Source organism: Hippocampus comes, unplaced genomic scaffold, assembly GCF_001891065.2.
Source record: "Hippocampus comes isolate QL1 unplaced genomic scaffold, H_comes_QL1_v1.1 scaffold1, whole genome shotgun sequence".
In the NCBI taxonomy this organism is placed as follows: Eukaryota; Metazoa; Chordata; class Actinopteri; order Syngnathiformes; family Syngnathidae; genus Hippocampus; species Hippocampus comes.
In genome coordinates this window covers 3595364-3616508 of record NW_017805010.1, presented here as the reverse complement: position 1 = coordinate 3616508, position 21145 = coordinate 3595364, and the positions used below count along the sequence as shown (strand labels likewise).

The 21145-nt window shown below is 41.4% G+C and overlaps 1 protein-coding gene across 2 annotated transcripts; it reads right to left on the bottom strand.

Moving 5' to 3' along the window:
* Positions 1 to 3455: 3455 nt before the first annotated feature.
* Positions 3456 to 21095, bottom strand: dennd2c (DENN/MADD domain containing 2C). 2 transcript variants are annotated; one of them, XM_019863138.1, is made up of 20 exons: positions 20798 to 21095; positions 16294 to 16391; positions 14010 to 14932; positions 12309 to 12433; positions 11571 to 11653; positions 10943 to 11089; positions 10042 to 10120; positions 9825 to 9869; positions 9543 to 9730; positions 9280 to 9389; positions 8672 to 8741; positions 8107 to 8184; positions 7742 to 7882; positions 6919 to 7067; positions 6631 to 6808; positions 5984 to 6025; positions 5096 to 5204; positions 4599 to 4841; positions 4127 to 4213; positions 3456 to 4053 (listed from the first exon to the last, which is right to left on the bottom strand). In XM_019863138.1, the coding sequence occupies exons 3-20, from the start codon at positions 14816 to 14818 to the stop codon at positions 4022 to 4024; spliced, it is 2715 nt and encodes a 904-aa protein (XP_019718697.1). In that variant the 5' UTR covers positions 14819 to 14932; positions 16294 to 16391; positions 20798 to 21095; the 3' UTR covers positions 3456 to 4021. The 2 variants fall into 2 exon arrangements, with proteins under 2 accessions (XP_019718697.1, XP_019718696.1); XM_019863137.1 differs by lacking the exon at positions 16294 to 16391.
* Between the last annotated feature and the right edge of the window lie 50 nt (positions 21096 to 21145).

Genomic DNA, 21145 nt, shown 5'->3' with positions numbered 1-21145 from the left:
TGGCGACTTGAGGCAAAGGAGAGGAAGGCTTCAAGGAAATACAAGTTTGGTTTCCCACTCGCATTCCAACCCCCACCCGCCCCCGTCCCCGAAGGATACTTAGAAAGTAGTTTAGGCTGCCGTTCGTTTCAAATTACAAGTCACAAAGTTTTTTGTTTGTTTTTTTCGTGTTATTGTTTTTTGTTTTTTTTTTTTTTTTTACATGCTTCTCGGTATTAGCAAACTCATCAAACAAGAAATGTGTTCGATGTATTTCACCGGACACCTCCTGATGTTTTCTTTTCCATTCTTAACAGATGAGTATCGTTGCTCACCTAGTGGCGAAGACGATCAATTACAGCAATTCAACCCTGAAACAAAGAGATACATTTAATCTCTAAATTGATGACGGGACGAAAAAAAACTAAGGGATGATTGATGACAAGCCAGAGTCAAGCTTTGTGTGTGGGTCGGGGTTAAAAAGTCATTGTTCATACGTGGAGCTTGCTATCACATTCCACATGCATGTTTTTTAGGTTGGATTGACTTGCTTAATTGTTAATTGCCCCTTAAATTGGAATTGTGTGTGAATGTGAGTGGCAGCAAGTCGACAGTGTCAGTCAGACGGCATAGGCTGGAAAGGTCTTGGTGACTGATGAAAATTGTTGGCTTGATTATTCTTTCTGGTACAAGGAAACCCTGTTATGTGTGGGGAATAAGGACCAAGACCAAGGCATAAACAAAGGGAGTAGGTCCGTTTTTTTAGCAAATAACAACAACAACAAAAAAAACTCATAAATGCCAAACTGCGACTATGCATGTACAATGCAACCCCAATTTCCGAGTGATGTATTCTCTTGAGTCTTGAGCAAAAAAAAATTGACTTACAAGCATAGTTCAGAACAAGAGGCAGATTGTTCAAAGAAGTCAAGTGTTTGCCTGGGGCTGTTTTTGCCTAATTTAAACATGAAACAAAGGTAATTACATCCATTATGTGAACTGCTTAACCTCACCAGGGTCGCAGGTGTGCTGGAGCCTATCCCAGCTGTCTTCGGTCAACAGGCGGGGTACACCCTGGACCGGTTGCCAGTCAATTGGATTTGTGTATAGAATTTTGAGGAGGGGAAAAATGAATACAATACATTCTACTTTGTGATGAGGTGGTTACATAATGAAATATAGAAAAAGTGAAATGCTGTGAATACTTTTTGGATGCACTCTAATATCATTCCATCCTGGGAAAATATAATCCTAAAATGATTCAACTAAATTAATTAAAGCCCCAAACGACAAGGACATTGTTTGCCATGATTACCAGAATGTTCCTCTTTTATTTCATGGTCACCGCTAACGGCAAAAACGTGAGTGTTCAATACTACGTGTTGGGTTATTTATTAACCCAATGTCAAATAATGCAGTGTCATATCAGGATAGGAGTGTTTTAATTTGCTGCATCACCGCCACTTTGAGGAACAAGCGAAGAAAAATGTCATTTCTCTTCCTGGAACACCTTGGATTCATGACGTGTTCCTGACTGTAGAGATTGATAAGTTTTCGACTAAATCATTTATTTGTCAGGATGAGTTGCATTCAGGGGATGCACGTGAGAGTATGCAATGTAAAATCTCCATGTCATCTGGAAGTATCTGTCTGGCTGGCTCCAGCTCACCCAGGACCACAAATGCTAGAGAAACTGAATGGATGGTACTTATATCACGGATTTTTCAGTGCAACCACAAAGCAAGAACCGTTATGGCTTCTTTGAGTTTCAATCAATAGATCATTTTCTGTAGTCTGTCTGTCACATTTTTCGATGGTTTTGAAGTTGAATCACTTATTGTTCTCCGGACAAATACAAATATGACACTCTCTGCCTTGGTGAAGTCCTGCACTCGACTTTGTGGCCTTTTAGGTATATTCTGATCATTTTTGGCAATGTGCCATGGGCGGACCCCAAACTATGTTCACAACATGCTGACAAAGAAATTCATGGGTGAAAAAAAAAAAAAGTCAAACCAGAGAAAGAGGTCTCTCTTCTTGTGTGTGAGAGAACAATAAATCAACATGGTAATTCTTTTTGCAGCACATCCAAACGTAAACAGACAAAGGCTCTGTGGCCTAGATTTCTAATCACTCAGCAGAAACCATTAAATGTTTTGGTCCAAACAAACACCCGACTCGAGTACGAGTGAGATGAGCTATCAAGGCTTGAGTGTGCCATTTACTGTACATCAGTTTAGGCCATCGACTTATCTTTATGGCCCTGCAATACAGTCACGTTTCGAATCCAAATCAACTTTGGCCCTCCAAGTTGACATCCATCCAGACAAGGGAGGGAATATGTCCTCGTGTGAGTCAATATTTTTTGTTGGGACATCGGGAAGACGTGGTTGGTGCACATGGCTCAAAGTGGGTTCACAGGTTCGCCTTGCGAGCTCCAGATCACTATTGTCATGTACTGGATTCCTGCAATTTACCGTACACACTTTGATTTCTCCTTTAATACCCTCGAATTCAGTATACTTTCATGATTTAAACATTTTCTAAATTGTAGATGAATACTTAAGTTGACGTTAATGTTGATGGAATTATTTCGTAAACACACCCAAAAAAAGTTTATCAAAACAGAATGTCTTATAATTTTGATCTTTCAAAGTTAGCATATTTTGCCCAGATAACAGCTTTGCACATCTTTGTATTTTCTCAGTCAGTTCACAGCTGTGCATTATCAAAAGTCAAAAGCTTGAATTTATGAATATGAATTTGAATCGGTTTCCAAATATTTGACTGGTACAAATTAACTCCTGGTGGTGTTGGGACAGTATTATAACCGAGTGGCTGGGTTTAACACTCACACATTTTGGTTAATTTTGACCCGTCAGTTTTTAGTATGTTTAAAAACAACACTGACTACGTGATCAGTTGTAATTGAGTGGAGTCTCGTGCGTCACACAACTATGGCCAGTAACATGAGCACGAGCGCAAACATGAGACGTGTCCGGATTTGAACAATGAATCAATGAATGTGACCACGGCATTGAAACAGATTCAACTTTTTTACTCGCGTGTATACAAACATGATTTTGAACTGGTTCTTTTAAGGTATTAAGTTACTACATATTCGTTCTTGGAAGTATCATTTTGTAATCATGTCCACTACTTTACATTAAAGGTAGACTTTAGTGCCATCTAGTGGTGTACTAATAGAATGCAACAATCTAAGATGAAAGCGCCTGCATTTTGAAACACGCGGACTACGGTGCCTCAGAGAGGACATAGTTGCTTCTTACCATTACCTGTTGTGCTAGAATCATGCGGCTTCTTTGGTGTCCATTTTTAGTCCGTCCAAGACAGATATATGATTACCCGCGTTACTGATTACATCTGTTAAGATCTAGTGAAAGAATGAAAGCCAGGAATCAACAGCTTTTAAAATTGTCTTGTTTGTGCATGAACAAATAAAAGACGACCGTGAATGCATTGCTGTTCTTGTAGCCCACTTATGCGGGACCCATGACTATTTATTTAAAAAAAAAAAAAGTCTCAAAATGTTTTTCACAGGTTCTCAACAATGTGCAAAATATCTAAGAAAAAAAAAACAATAAATATGTACAAATCCAGATTCCGTAAGAGGAGACTCAGTCTAACACTGAAATGTTATGATCAGACAATAATTCTCAACTTTTAGATCAAACGCAGACAAATAAACACAGCTTTTCTTCAGATTTTGCCGTGGATGACTTTGTACAAAATCAGACTAGTCCTAAACATGCCACTTTACACTTTTCATGCAAATATAAACTGAAAAGATTCCAATATTAAAACATAAACAAGACAATTATTGCAACCACAAATGTTGACGAGAGAGGTCCATTTGAAGGTATATTTGTTACAGCTCCACAGAGACATACTGTCCTGAGTCACTCATAAACATACAGAAGCTAGAATACATTTCCAGTGAAAACAATTACTTCCTAAAATGTCACGTTTTCCTCCTTAAATTACGATTACATTGGAAAACAGAAATGTTGGTTGATCATTTTCATTTTATTTGTAGAAGCTTCATCTTGTTTCCTGAAATAAGCAAATAATTAGTTGAAGTTACACTTTGAATAATAATAATAATAAAGGAAAGAATAAGACTCACCCAGTCCTTTAAGAAACTTGTTGACTCCGCTCGGTTCAGGGTCAGAAGAAGAGTCCAAATATTCAGCCACTCTAGTTTCAAACAGCCCTGCACAGGAGAGACACAAATTACATGTCCGATTACATGGACTGCAAATGAGTCTCAACTAGCCATGTGTGCTGCACTAGCGCAGGGATTATTTTGGGGATGATTTTTCGATAATAGCAAGTGAAAAGAATAAGTTTACATACATTTGAGTTGGCTTATTTGGTTAAAATAGTTTGCTGTACTGCTTGGTTGCAGAAGGACACACATGAGCCTTGAAAGTTAAGTTTCTGTGCAGATTAATAGCCACCTTAAACGAGCGGTTAGTCAGCCCATTGTTTTATTTATTGCATCGCTAATCTCTCAAAACCTTTGAGAAAATGCGTGGGGAAGAACACATGACATGGGCAGAAAAAAAAATGTATTGGTTTTAGTCAACCAGCAGTACCTCTTCCTCCTCCCTTGCGCAGCTCTTTGTCCTGAATGAAGCCGGCAAACATCTGCGATTCCATGAAGAGCTGCAAGAACTGACGGACGCCGCGCGACGGGTGAGACTTGCGGAAGTTGTCGCGCTGAAGCTCCCTGCTCCCGTTGGAGGACTCGGTCATGTGGAGAGGATAGTGGCCCACCAGCTCCACAAAGAAGCGCACAAAGGCCTCCGATATCAGGGAGCACAAGTCCACCGGCTGGTCTAAATGAGCAGGACAGAGGACGAGAATTTTATTTATTTTTTTTTTAAAGAAAGGATTAAGCATGGACAGAAGTGGGTTTTCGTCCGTCCCTTTAAATCATTCCTAACCAGGTTAAGTATGTGGTGTCTAGAGGCAAAATGAAGCCAGAGTGTAGCCAAATACTGGGCTTCACAGCGCAACCTTTTTCATCTCAACAGTATTTTTACAGCAATACTGCCACCTAGTGGACAGTCAGAGAACATAAAGTACCAACCTTCAGCCGTATCTGCGTCGTCCTGCTTAAGAATTTCTTCCCGCTCTTCCAGAATTTGCTGTAATGCTGCTTGCAGTTTACTTGGCAGGATGCAGTCCTCATCCCCGAGCTGCACAATGATCAGGCAGAATATTATTTTTCAGTAACACTGCACTTGATTTTGTGGTATTCAATGCAGTGATTTTATTTGTTGCCCACATTCAAGTGGGTCTACTCTTGATCACTCATAAATTCACATATAATAATCCAGTTTTTGTGCTGAGTCTACAGTGGTGTGAAAAAGGGTAAATTCCAGAATTCATGGTTCCATCAATCACAGCAAGTCATATAGGTCCTGAAGTAGCAAAGCAGCTCCAGATCATTACATCACCAGCATGTTTGGCTGTTGCTCTGATGTTCTTTTAATAAAATGCTGTTGCTATATTCATGCCAGATGTAAGCGACACTCACACTTTCCAAAAAGTTCAATTTTCATTTTGTTAGTCCAGATAATATTCTCCCTAGAGCCTTGGGAATCTTTAATTTCCAAAATTAAGATGATCCTTGATTTTTTATTTTTTGGGGGGGGGCGGTGTCAGCAGAGGTTTTCGCCTTGCTACTCAGAAACAGATGACATTTCACACACACACACACACACACACACACACACACACACACACACGCACAATTCATGATTTAACAAGCACTTTTTCACACAGGGTTAGGTAGCTTTGATTTTTTTCCCCCTCTTAATCATTCATTTAAAAACTGCTTTTTATGTACAAGTTGTTTATCTGTGTCTAATCATGACATTTGTTTGATGAACTTAAACATTAATGTGGAGAAACTGTAGATGGAGGCAAATAGTTTTTCATGGCATTGAAAAGGTGTCTGTGAACATCATCCTACCTGAGTGACAATCTCATCTGCACACAAATCGACAATGAGCACCTGAAAATAGAGTCAGCAAAAAAGATGATATGAGCAAAATTCATATTCATATGCAGGGAAGACAAAATGACAAAAAAAGTTGACAAAATCCACAAAAACTAGACGGCCACTCAGTTGAACGCCAACTACCACAAGTTTCAAAGGTTTACAAAAGTGTCTGTCATTTCGTGCGACAGTTAGGGACTTCTAGATTCTCCAACATAAGACCACTGGACTGCACCATTTTCTATTTTGTAGCTCGGGGAACAGTTCCACCATGGCTCAGACAACAAAGGGAGAAAATCTGCATTTCTACGTATGGAAAAATCTGATTTCCTCAAATAGTGTTTCATGTTAACTCAACTGCAGAGATGTTTGCTTAGCGAGGAGGCCTTTATTTGTAGAAATCATTTCTAAAAAAATATGTAAGGCAGACGACAGACTTTGAAGAAGTACTAATACTAGTAATTCCCTACCCATGATATTTTACCTGAATTTAGAGTAAAATTTAATTGGTTCCATCAATAAAAATGAGACAAACACAATACCTTTTCGGGATCCCTAAAGCGCAATAAATAAAAACAATATAAACAGTTGATTGAGGTCGATAATGAGCTGTGACCAACCTCCTCTATTGGGAGTTCAAGCACCTGCGGCAAGCAAGGGGCTAGCACCCCGATGAGGAAAGGCGTGGGGGAGCAGCTGATGTCCAACATGCTGGTAGGAAGCACAGGCACGAAGGTGTGCTGCCAGGTAAACGGGTACAACAGCGCCAGCACTCCGTGGCCGCAACGGGACAACACACTGGTAAGATCAGATGAAACAATAAAGACAAGCTTTTCAGCAAGACGAAGAGATGCCTTTTCACCGAGCTGTGTGAATTCAGAAAATATGTTTGTGGGGGGGAGGGGCACCTGAGTTTTTCAGCGACGAAGATGACCCTCCTCTCAAGCAGAAGGGAAGCGAACACCTGCAGGAGGTTTCCCACGCTGAGACACTGGAGCAGCGTGTCAAAGTCCACATGCTCTAGTCTGGAGTCGACCGGACGACACAGAGTTAGCACCTGCAATGAGAGTCTGATCGTAAGTATTTTTTTTAACATATAAGAGACACATCCAAACATAATAATTTTATTATTATGTGTTGTGTTGTATGTATTATTTTGTTCTTATGTTCTTTTGACTTCAAGATGGCGCCGCGAGAGTGGCTGCCTTGACAGCAGCTCCTATACTTTTTGTTCTTCTACTTTCTCCCTTTCATAACTTTGCTGCTGTAAATTGGGAATTTCTTCATTGTGCGACGAATAAAGGTTTTTGTATTCTTATTCTTATTAATACACATAAAGCTAAAGAAGCTTTCTGTTCTGTTTAAGGTACGTTAACACTGTTTCCGGCCCCGTTTCAGGCCACCGCGAACAAAATGGGATCGTCGTTATTGAACGGTCAACATAACAGACTGTGATTGCCGTGGTCACCCGGCAAGAATTTGAAACTGTCATAAGATTTGCCATGTGGGTGAGAAACCTAGTCAGCAAAATAGTACAGCAGGGTGGAAAAAACATCAAGCGTTGAATACAGAGAGAAAAATGGCTAAAATCTGACGGCACACTACATTTCGGGCAAATGGGGCTGCCAGGGCCGACAGCGCAGTTTAAATATGCCCTGACACAGACAGCCTCGCATAACTCAGACACCGAGGAACAAAATTGCGAATTAACACTTCCCTCTGGCGGCTTACCTCATTCCCGGTGCCAGGCAGGAAACTCTTGACCATGACTGTGCGGCCTGGAGCAGGGAGAGGCGCCTCCATCACGCTACGCATAAAAGGGTAAACTAGTGCCGGGGAGATTTCTCGACGCCGCTCCACCTCCTCTAAAATCTGTGCAGAACGAGGCAGACAAATGATTGTTGCTTCTGGGTACTGCTATCGCTAAAAAAGTATTGGGACACCTGACAATTCCACCCGCAGGTAGTGAAAATGCAAGATTACCTTGTGTGTAACCAATCAAATGGTTGGTGCCCCGGAATTAAAAACACCATTTTATCTCTCGCTCGACTATCGGAATGAAATACGCTGAAAGCTGCAGTGTGTGCTTACTTTACCTTCGCAAACAGGTTGAAACAGCCCAACTTGCTGACGACACAATGAACCTCAGGGAGCCTTTTGCCCTTTCCGATGGGCTTAAAGAAGACAAAAGGTTTCATACTGTATGTCAGACACACCTATGACATCACTGCTCAAGTATCAACACTTCAGCAAACACGGTACGTTTAATGACATGATACTTTACAGCACACAAAAGGTGGGTTTACTAGCATTTCAATTCAAAGGAAACAAAAAAAAAACGAACGCGGTCTGTGCCGTTAACGAGCGTCTCGTTAATACGCAGGCAGCAGTTTTATTCAACTGTAAAGCTAAAAAAAATTCTGGCAGCACACAATAGGCCAAAGCCACATAACACATCAGCAAGGCCACATCATTTAAACCCAAAAAGACTATATGGGGGTTTTGACGTCTCCCTCAAACACAGAGACATGGGAAACTCTTCTCACTTTCACTCATGTGGTTTTTGGTCCACGATTCTCACACGCACTGACCCTACAGGGTTGCGTAAGCGCGTGGCCGGCGGCCAAGTCATCACAAAAACATCACGCTAAAGTGACTCACCAGGATCTTACGGCAGTAACAAAACCAACGGCTCCCGTCTTCTCCAGTCAGGACAAAGGAGAAGGTTTCACTGGAAAAACACACACACACACACACACACACACACACACACACACACACACACACACACACACACAAAATCATGATTTTCAGGCATGACTCGGCCTTCAAAGATCCTAATTCACTGATGAAGATTGGAGTTTTGTTTTTACAGATTAAACATCGAAATTACAGTGGAAAAGAATGCTGATGCATGTTGGGATTTTTCGGTTTTAGGGAAAGCACAAAGAGGAAGTAGAGGTCATTGCGGTGGAGGTAATAATAGTCATCGCGGACCAACTTAAAACAATGGAAAAGGAGATGTTTGTCGTGTTGCAAAATGCCCTGCATTTCATTTGCCACTTCGTAATAAAGTTAAGACAGAATGTTATGATTTAATATTAACACAGGTTCACATATTACACACTTTCCGATAGTTTTATTTAATTAATTTAAATATGGGAATACTCTTATGGGAATTTAAACAAAATAATGTAAACAAAATAATTGATGGTGGAGCAAAGTCATCATTAGAAAAATGTCCAATGTCACGCTCTATAATGGCTGACCTTGGTGTGTGCGATGAAGGCTTCCAGTCGCGTATGTCAGGAAAACAGAATTTGGGAATGACCTTGAGCTGATCTTCGGCTTCCTTGGAGAGTCTGGATGACTTTTCAAACTGAAACGGAACAATTCCTATTCAAATCCAGTCAGATAAGCAACTCCCAACCAACCAAAGCTCATAGGTGATTAGTAGTACAATGAAAAAAATAATAATAATGTTGGACATTAAGAATCAATTAGTAATTCATCACAATCAGAAGCTACAAACCATTTTTGGGAACTGTTGTGTTATTTCAGGGGAGTAGGTATTGGCTGGGGAACCTTTCCTCAGAGAAACCACCACAAACATCTGGAAAAGCTGCTGCTGCTGTGCCTGGATCAGATCTTTCTCCAGAGTGCGGTAGCCTGGCCTCCGCTTCAGTGTGGACTGTTTGTAAACGGATCTCCTTAAACCTGCTGCACATCACACAAAGAGCTTCTCGCGTTTTCACAAGAAATTTGGAGAGTTGTGTCCGAAATTGAATTTACTGTGTTGTGGTTGGTGAGATACCTTTGCCGTTGTCTTCGGGGTCACTCTCAGTCCCGCTGGTCTCCCCTGACCAGTTTAAAAAAAAAAAAAAGGACAGATTAGCAAGATGCAGCAATACGGAAAGGAGTCACAGAAAGTATCGTCACTTGAAGTCGGCCTTTATTGTTCAACAAAGTCGGCTGCATTCGGCCTTGTCTGTGTCTGTGTGTGTGTGTGTGTGTGTGTGTGTGTGTGTCACCTCGCACTGGAACTCCTTGGTTTTTCACTCGCTTCCTCCCTCGTTTGTCATCAAATATTGTCTTGATCTTATTGACATACTGTGTGGTCAGAAAAAATACACACGAACACGTTTTTGTAGCTATTCCAGAAAGATGGTCAAATAAACAAATGGCAGAGTGGAGCACCCACAAGAACTTGAAAAGTATGTTTTAACAGGCCAAATGGGCACAGCCAGTTGATTGTGTGTGTGTGTTCATCATATCATCAGAACTGGAACAAAAGAGCTCAACCAGCATTTGGGAAGAGATTCTTTTTGACTTTTATAGACAGTGGTAAATGTGTCATTGTCAAGTGGTTATAAGCTAAGCGATGAGTGAATTTGTTAACACAACTCTTCTGAGTTATCACGTCATGTATTGAAATAAACATTTACGGTACATAAATTCCCGCACAGAACTCTGTTCTAATAGTAATATTATCACCGAAAAAAGCGCGAACACAACCTGAGGCATGGCAGGCGCCCCATTATTGTAGAGACCTTAAAGTAGGTAATACAGAATAGCAACATCACACGCTTTGGGTATTTAAAAGTTAAAGTACATAGAGATGTTTAGCCAAAATAGGTCTCTTGTAAATAGTAAAGTGTTACTGTACCTTATTGGTAAAGATTGTTTCTGACAAATCACTTTCTACCGCCATGGCTCATATGTTGCGTCTTTATTCGGATAAATGCGCTCGTAAGTTGCCCTACGACTGTCGTTTGTTCAGTGACTTCTACTTCCGTCTTGTAACAAACCCGCCTCCATTTACAGTCTTGCACCTAAACAAGTGACGTCACTTGTTCTACCACATTGCAGAAACACCACTGGATCACTGGCTGAATGGCACGTGGAATGCAATGACAAAAATCAAGCTATTACCTGGGGAGTCCTCTGAATTTTAGGAGCGCTTATGCGTCGAGGGGTCGCAGACTTGGGATCATCGGCGATGGTTGATCTTAATGGTGGCATTGTCCTCCTCGCCACTTTGCAAGATGCCCCCCCTATGGTTTGGGGTTTTATGTGGAGCTGTAAAACAATTTTTTGGGGTCACAGTGTCACTATGGTGCGATGAATCTGTAGGGAACCTTTGCGATAAAGTGAACTCACAGTATTCGTGAGGCATTGGGATTGAGCCCTGCCGCGAATAGCGAAAATGCCAGAATAATAGGCGCTCACCCAAAATGGGTTGTAAGTGCCTACAGAGGCCACAAGGTTGCGACAAACACTTTCCTTTCTATTAGACAAGTATACCGGCTGCCTGAATGCAGATTGAACCCTCGGCTCCACAAAGGTGGTTGGCACGAAGATGCTACAAAACAATACCGGTACTTTAGACGAAGCTTTGGCTCAAGCACAAAATAAGTTTTTTTTTTGGATTTTAGACGAAGCTTTGGCTCAAGCACAAAAATAGCAAATGACAAAATAAGGTTTTTTATCCAGCAGATCACGGAGGATATGCTTCAAAACAAATCTGCGACGAGGTGTATTAACTGTACTGGCCCCTTACCTTTGTGCTCTGAGGCCTGTTGACAGGAAGACACATAGGGGGTAACTTGACATCCTCATAAGGGTTCTCTCTGGTCACTTCACCTGAGGAGAAACCAAGTCATGGGAGAAATTTAAAGAACAAATCCAGTCCAATAAACCCAAGTGCTTAACATCCAACGTGTGACTTGCTAAGTGTGCAAAGCTACAATTGCCAAGAATAATGAGCAGCATGCTAAGTCCAAGATTAAAGTCAAGTGACATGACAGTTTTATCAAGTAGAAACGCATATACCACAGGTGTCAAACTCAAGGCCCGGGGGCCAGATCTGGCCCACTGCATCGTTTTATGTGGCCCGCGAAAGCAAATCAATCATGTCAATTTCCATGATGCTTGCTAAAATCTCGACCAAGATTTAAAATTCTCATATGTAATCAATAAGAGACACATTGAAAGAATTTTCTTGTAGCCAAACCCCTCATTAAAGAAACTTAAATAGTTGTATAAACCGTTATGACTGAAACCAAATTTTCTCACGTCAATAATAACGGCCCTCCAAGGGAAACTAAAATGTGGCCCATGACAAAAATGAGTTTGACACCCCTGGCATATACTGTGTATTTGATTGGGCCATCTTGAATTGTTATTATTTCTATAGATATAGATACAAAATGTAAGTGTTCCGCATACCAAAAAAAAAAAACTTTGTGGTGGATGACTTCATATAAGACAAACACACACACACACAAGCTCAACTTACAGACGATGTCTTCATAAATATTATCATCAGAGTATGCATGGTGAAGGCCCGAGTGCCTCGTTTGGCTTCGCAGCGTGTCTTGCTTAACAGCGGGATGCAGTGCGTCCTCGTACTCAAAGGACCTCCTGTAGAATTATGGGATGCAAGTGGAGTGAAATGACATTTGACAAGTAATAACAGAGTTGTGGCTCTTGAGCAGTTCTTCTAAATGTGGTTAGATGTAAATGTAAAAAATATGCTGCTCTGAGTGGCCCCTTGATAAATACCCCCCAAGCAACCTCAACAATCGTGGGGGAAATATTTTTCTGCAAAACAAATCAATTTTCTTGAAAGCGCTGGTACACCTTTGAATACTGTTCATCTTCCACAAAAAGCATGGCATGAAAGTGGGGTTGGGTAATCACAGCAAAACTGGAAACTGGAAAAAAAAATAGTGCCTACACAGGGTCTTATACTGCCCGAGACTACAACATAAGTAAGCCTAATAATTTTTTTGTGGATTTGGAATGCTATGCAAGATAATAATGTCATATTTTGAGTCCATTGATTATTGTGTGAAAAAATACACAAGTTTTTGCATTTAATGTTGCTTTCTTGTTCAGGAGTTTTGAGCCATCCTTGAATGTTAATTTTTATGCAAGAGAGCCCATTATACTGGAAAAAAATGTTGTTGTTTTCTTCAAATCCTTTGCTGTCTGTTTAAGATCGTGTGTATGTTTTATCGATGTGCTGAAAAATGAAATATTTTAAGATCATATATTTTCATGTGTTTTGTCCATATTTAAAATGCCGTTTTTGTCATACATCTGGTTAGGAAGCAAGTGGTCCTATGCCCCCCACCCCCCCCAGAGTAGCACTGATGAAAAATGTTTGCCCCTTCAAGCATTTAAGTTTCCCATCTCTGACGTATATTCAAGTTAATTATCCTGATCAAGCTAGAGTCTACAGTCCAGTATTTTTATACTGTGAAGATATCGGGACTGTAATCTCTGATTAGGTTCATGATATTGGTCACTAAATATCCTCACATCCTAATATTCAAGCATTTTTCTTTTACACAGGATCATGGGTGTGACCATTAGAGACCTGCCTCGCATGAGGTCATATGGGCAAACAAGTCAGGACTTGGGCAATTGCAAGTTACGTAAGTAAATAAATGCCAGTGACAGGATGATGGGAGCCAAGAGATGACGACTCCGCTGAGGCTACATCCTGAAATAATAGCAAACAACGCTAAATCAGCACTTGGATGCAAGGCAGCACTTTTGTCAGAACAAAGCCTTTAAACGCCAGGAAAACAGCAACTTCTACTGAGAGCAACAAAGAGGAAAAACGTTGGTGAGATGCAACTTAAGAAGATTTCTAAGTATTGAATTAAAAACGATCATTCAGATACAAACCCAGTAACTCATTTAGCGATGAAAAAGGCATCCCAATAAATTTGAAAGAAACCCTTATATTTATTTATGCTATTAGAAAATTGCCAAATGCAAGTTGCAAATTTCACACCCCCAGTTGGGAACATCTGCCTTACAAGGTAAGAAAAGTGTACAGTGGAACCTCGAAGGCCAACATTTCCAACTATAACATTTCCTATTAGAACATTGGCTTTGAACAAACCAGGGTCCTGGACAAACAAATTTCAGATTCAAACGGACCACAATGTAATCCGTCCCGATGAACATTATTGCATCAACCCACCTGTTATTTTGATGCCTTGAAAGTCCATTGGTCCTGGCGACGGGACAGGGAGGGGGTCGGAAGCTCGGTGGACGGGCTACCCTGTGATCCCTGCCACTGCCGTGGTTGTTTTGAGTTGATCCGCTGTTCCGTGGCAGTACGTCCTTTTGACCTCCCTGATACTTGAATGTCCGCTGCGGTTTAGGAGGAGCTTCACCTAAGGATGCTCTGCCTTTCTCCCAAAGAAATCGGCCCCCTTCGAGACTCCGCCAGAAACCCCGAGAAGTATAAAAGTTCCCAGCCGGCATGTTGTCGTCGGCTAAGTGTGAAAAATGTTTGGTCTCGGCATCGACGTCAAAGACGCCGTCTGATTTTCGCTCGCCATCGACTGCGACTTTGTCTGTGTTGGAATCTAGAAAAGGCGACATCAGTCTTTGTATCGGCTTGTCTCCTGGGCTTGAGGTGAAAATTTTTGTGGAGCATTTGTGCGAGGACTCAGACTTTGGACTAATCCTGCAGTTTCTTGATTGTGCTTGAGATTCCCGAAAATCTAAAGCCAAATTCTGAGCTCTAGCAGAATCTTGAGTATGAAGGCCCTTGTTTGAACCCCCATTGCTCAGGACAGCCTCAGACGGAATTCGGGCGACACTCAGAGGCTTGGCCTTCACGGAAACATCCTTGCTGCGACCTTCCCACTGGGAGATCCTCTCCTTGATGTTACGCCCCTGCTCAGGAGACTGCCGGCCCTGCCATCCGACGGCAGCCTCCTTCTGCAGATGATCAACATGAGCACCCCCTCGCCTGCCCTGCTCCACACTCAGAGCCAGCATGTTCAGAGGGGGTACAAGTCAACTCGCCTCCAGTTCTCCATTCATGCGTGCACCGCGGAAGTCTTAATGTGCCTTCTAGTTCCCGTGTTTGCCTCCTTGTCTCCTTTTGTAAACCTAAAAAGTAAACACACACACACACAAAACCACTTCTTAATCACACTGTGCTTTAAAACAAGTCCAGACAGCTCATCGCAGGGTCAAGCAAGGTGGACACACGTAAGGGCAGCTACAAGATGGTCACAGAACCAGAACGAGGGTCAGTAAGGACAGACCCCCATCAAGGCCTCTTTCCAAAATATAATACCAGTGAGAATAAGGAAATACAAGGGACAGAAACAGGGGAACTACGTGTCATGTCTTGAGCTGACCCAACCCTCGCTTAGGCCTCGGGCAAATTCTGTTGGTTTTGCCTTTAACCGACATAGACAACTAAATCTGAATTACCAATGACACAGCAGAACGTCGAATCTTATTTTGTGCTTTGAGGGGCTCACGTTCACACGTGGGAGCTTCAAAATAAGAGTACTGTATGTGCAAGTGGTGTGAGATACACAAGAATGCTGGTGCCTACAAAAAGAGCAGGCGATAAATAATAGTAGGTGACAGAAACGTTTTTTAACCACACTTTCAACAGAAGAGTATGGCTATAGCTGTCGATGAGGTCCTCAATGTGTGCGTCTTCTTTGTTCAGCACTCAGACTTGTTTACATGGACAGATGTAAATAGAAAGTAGAAAATATAATGCGGTCATACCGGCCCACAGAATTATTTCAGCCTGTACTGTGTGACCTCGAGATCCGTGGATTCTGCCAAGTAGTGTGCAGCATGAGGATTTTTTTTTAATTAAGCTTAAATTACAACATAGTGACTTCTTCATGACTAATCTGTTACAAGAACACATCTGAGCATGGTAAAAAAAATAAAAAACTACCGGTAACTAAATCACCATTGGGCAGCACGGTGAGCCGGTGGACTACTGGTTAACACATCTGCCTCGCAGCTGTGAGGTTTGGGGTTTGAATCTCAGCCGCCGCCTTCCTGTGTGGAGTTTCTCCGCGTGTCAGTGTGGGTTTCCCCTGGTTTCTCCATTTTCATCCCACATGCCTCAAAACATGCATGTTCACTCAAGTGAGACTGAAAAATTGCGAGTGTGACTGGTTGTCGGTCGACTTGTGCCCTGTGATTGGTTGGCAACCAGTGCACATGACACTTAGTACGTCCCTTCCTCATCCTCAGTCCACATATACAGCATGGCAAATAAAATACAACCCGCGTGTCTAATTTTCGACATACAATGTTATACTATTGCTGTTCTGTGTTGACTCTTTTCTCCCCCCCTGTCTACTCTCCAACCATATTCTCGACTCCATTTCCAATAACCGCCTACGACCATACAAATAACAGAAGAAATACTATATATTAAACTCGCATGTTGCACAGCAAAAACGGTACTTATAGTATATTAAAAGGCACACCATGTACTGTTTGGCCAAGATGGGCAAAAAAGATAACGGCTGGATGTTTGTTGGATTTCACCGCAGACTGCAGGTACATTTCCAGAGCGGTTTTGTACCTTGACCACGACGCGATAAAAACTATCACGAGAGCGACATCAGAAGTTCAATTAATAATTACATAGAGCAGTGGTGTCAAACATACGGCCCACGGGCCGGAACCGGCCCCCAAGGAGGTTCGATCTGGCCCGCAGGATAATTTAAAGGTGAAAAAATGCATAAAAGACACGGAATGAATATTTTTAATAGGTGCAATTCATGGATTTTAATGGTCCGGCCCACTTGACATCTACCGAGGCCGTATGAGGCCCACAACATGAAATGAGTTTGACACCCCTGACATAGAGTGTCTTCACTCTTTTTCTTCACCCCAGGGTCTGTACAGACAGTTCTGGCTACAAATGGGAACAAACGGCTCAAACTGTGTGTCCTGAAAAAAATGTCTACCCCATAGATTTTCTTTTCAGATTTCAGTTTGCAACCAATGACAGAATCCATAATGACTGTGGGGGTGGAAGTTGGGAGGAGGGAGGGGATTTTGTCAAATTCCCCAACACAACTCATTATCTTCATAATGATGTGTGCTAAATGGAGCTATAATGAAGGAATTTGGAGTAAGCATCTTAACCAGAGCCGTTCTGTCAGTCAAATGTCGCCTTTGTTTTGGCCTGACCTCAATCAAATATGCGCCTGGACTGGAATGCGCTTCCAGTGGCGTGCGATGCCAATGTGTCTCCCAAACTGACCCACTTGCATTATTTGCACATTTTCACAGGAAGGTCCGAGTTGTGTTTCCTGCACTGCAGGAAGACGGCTCGGCGGACTATCCATAATTATGGGGCACAAGCTGCAACCACTTATTTGAGCTATGTTGGGATAAGATACATTTGAACCATGTGACGGTCATAAAAGAGCGCCCTTGCAATAAATGACATATAAGGGAGAGTTGGCCTCTAAGTTAAAAACATGAGGCAATATCAGATTTTATTATTTTATGTTAACTGTTCTGTCAAGCGCTTTGTTACAGCTGCAGCTGTTGTGAAAGCGCGTCTATTGTATTTTATAAGAGAGTCAGCGCGAAGGCAGTCTCAATTCCAGCGCTCCTTAAAAGGCGGCCTTTTCTGGAAAAATCTGTTCTCAAAAGTCACAGTGAAACTTGGGAGGTTGAAAAGTCATCATGTCAGTATATCTTGCAAGACTTCAGCTCAGTGAGCATCGAAAAAGGATAAACAAAAGCATCTTGCATTTCTTGGGCTTTTTTTGTAGCGCCATCGCACACGGCTGGCAGCGATGGCAAAAATGGACTGCCCACCCAACAAAGAAGAAATGGATGGGCAGCATGAGTTTAGGTTGTGTGTAAAATAGGAACATCCAACGTCAATTCCTTTGCACACCTTGCGCTGCTTGTAAAAGTTAAGAATCGCTTTGTGTTGAATGACAAACCCACAGAACAACCTTATCAACAAATTTCATTATACACGTTCAGGGATACAAGGTTATTGTGAAGATTTAGGTGTCATAATGAATGAAACCAGTGTTACTTGTGTAAAATTCCTGTAAATGATTCGAGTACATAAAGACACAAACGCAAACATCGGCCATTTGGCCAAATATTTGGGCTGATGTTTGAAGGTCCATAATCGTCTGATTTAATCGGCTGCCCGATTAATCCTCTGGACCTTAATTAGGAAAAGGACAAGTGGATTGGAATGGATGAGGTCACCTTTGACGATTTGCTATATTGGGTTTTTACTCATCAACAATTAAACGTAAAATATGTTCAGCAATTTGTTAAAAGGAATGGTGTTAGTAATGTGCAGGCTAAACGGGAGCATATTATTGAATATGTACTTGTTATCTTTTTGCGTACAAATAGTTGGGTTGCCCACCCACCAAGTGTGGAATTACACAACAAATAAATCTTTCAATAGTGTGGTGTAAAAAGAAATGTCTAAAAACCTCCTCTTGCCTTAGGATTGTCACGAAAATTGTCCTTTTATACTGTAGCATTGTTTTCCCTCGTCGCGCAGCTGCAAGCAAGTCTTACAAGTGTCGAATTGTCAGGCACATTGCCAGGTGTAGAACTGAGGAGCGTGGAGCGCACCACCCGTCGACTCTGGAACTGTACAAACTGATTCATCACACTTCTTCATTTGGCAGACTACCGACTGGTTTTCCCAGGATAAGCCTGTGGACATTCTGGACAGCTGTGTTCAGGGTAAGTAATTGTGCGTTTCAAGCATGGCTGTGCCCCAGTCTACATCGCGCATAAAAGACAAGCTTTGGTTGAGGTTTGATATGGAAGCAGAATCCTGTCAAACACCGCCTTTTGGGAGGAACTAATATGAGGAGGAACTCTCTCGGTTCTCCAGTCTCGCCACAAGAACAGAAGTTGTGGCAAAAAGAGACAGCTTTGGATTTACAATGGAATCTTCACTTTTTTTATGACTGTTATTCACTTACTACAAATAAACCATGTTCAAGTATAATCACCTGGGACGTATCTACTGAGATACAGAACAAATCAATCCTCGATTGATTTCTGTGATATTTTTGTAAGGTCATGTTGGGGAAACACGGTTCTAAAGCAAATTATTTTAAAAGCAAGATGTTAGCCCCAAAAAACTGGTGTACTGTATTTTTTTTTGTTCTCACATTCACTGCCAAGGATATTTAAATATGTAAACTGTAATCCAATCCAAATGGTTCTAGTTTACCTATCTGAGAAATTCATAATTGTAAACCACTGAATAACACTTCCCCGTAGTTTGCAGCGTCTCATCAATTCAGATTCGAGGTCAACACAGATTTTGAGTAGGAAAAGTTTTGGCAGCGAATCTCAGCTTGCATGTCAACTATTAGGAGAAATTGGACGAGTGAAGGCACCTCACGCTGGAACAGAGTATGTATATGTATGGCATAAACTACGGCTCAACGGTTTTGAAAACTAATGTAATTGCTGAACACACACACATTTTTTCTCCCCCCTCAATATGGAAATAATTTAATATGCAATTTTTTTCCAAGGTGCTCTTCCCACATATTTTTTACAAACCCAAGATATACATAAACTAATCTGTATTACAAATAAACAATGTCAGATTTCATCCATCCATTCATCCATTTTCTTATCCGCTTATCCTCATGAGTGTCACGGGCATGCTGGAGCCTATCCCAGCCGTCTTCGGGCAGTACGCGGGGTACACACTGAACTGGATGCCAGCCAATCGCATTGCTCACATAGACAAACAATCATTTGCGCTCACAATCACACCTAAGGACAGTTTAAGCGTGTTCCATTAACCTGCCATGCATATTTTGGGAATGTGGGAGGAAACCAGAGTACCCGGAGAAAACCCACACGTGGACGGGGAGAACATGCAAACTCCACACAGGACGGCAAGGGTCTGGAATCGAATCCTGCACCTCTGCAATCTGAGGAAGACGTGCTAACCATTCGAAATACCATGTCGCCCACAATGTCAGATTTATTATACATAAATGCTTTGGTCTACTAGGCTGGGCATATACCAAAACAAATAAACAAAAAAAAAAATATGAAGGACAGTTTATCTACTTCAATTAGAGTTTTTAACCTTGAGTTGCAGACTTTTAAATGTTCACATAACTTCAAAAAAATTATACCACACAAGTTTGGAGTAAACGTGTAAATCATAGATTACATTACAGCAATAGCATGAACAAATTTGTGCCTTTATCACTCCAACTTTTCATGACACAATGATACGTAAACATGTGGACTGCATTTCTTGAGTACTGAATTTGTGGAGACACGATTCAAATCAATAAAAATATGACACATAAAAAATTTAAGTCTCACTACCGACCAAAATTAGGCTTTTTTTAAAATCGCAGTCGTTACGATAAGAAAATTGCATTCCACAAACCCATTTCTAATGAAATTGGGACTTTGTGTGTTGTTTTTGTTGATTTATAATTTGCATAGTCTCAAAAGCAAAAAAAAAAAAAAAAAACGAGCAACGAAGTAGATCTGCTTGAGATGTTTCTTTTCACAAAAAGCTCGTTTACTCCACATTTTGTTCGGAAACCAGTGTTTTGGGTAAATGTTCCACCGCTGATTATGAACGAACAGAGACCGCGAGAAACAAGCTTTTTGATATATGTATATATTATTTACGGTCATAAAAGAGAATCTTCTTTCTTTTGGTCGATAGATTCGGCGTCCCAGGCTACAATATTCTGTGGGTCTTGGAAGTTCGGTCAAAATGCTCGATGGCAGTCAAGTCACACCGACTCAAACAAAACATTGTAAACTCCCATTATTGCAAACTAATAATTAATCATAAGCCATTACTAACAATTAGCTAACGACAAAGAACGACAAACCTTCAACTCATTTGTTGTCGACTCACACCACCGTGACTTGTTTCAAAACAAAACAAACATGGACACATTCAAAAGTAAAGTATTGAGAAGGACTTACCGGTTAAGCGCAGTGCAAAACTCATCCTCGTCCCCCTCGGCCATCAAATATTTGACTTAAAGTTATGACTTTGGGAGCGCTCATGCTTCAATGATAAGTTTTCAGACGTGGAAATCTGCATTCAAGGCTCCTACTGACGCTAAGATCAAAGTTGAACTGAAGAAAATGTAGGCGAATGCGTGCCGCTGGTTATTGTGCAGTCCAGAAACAAGAAAGAAAAGTGGCAGACACACAAGAAAAGAAGGGACGAGTTGAGTTTTACAGCCCTCGCCCTCCTCTGGTGACAATCGCAAAAGTTCAAGTCACACATATTCCGTTTGGAGCTTTCAACATAAAGCCTCAAAATAA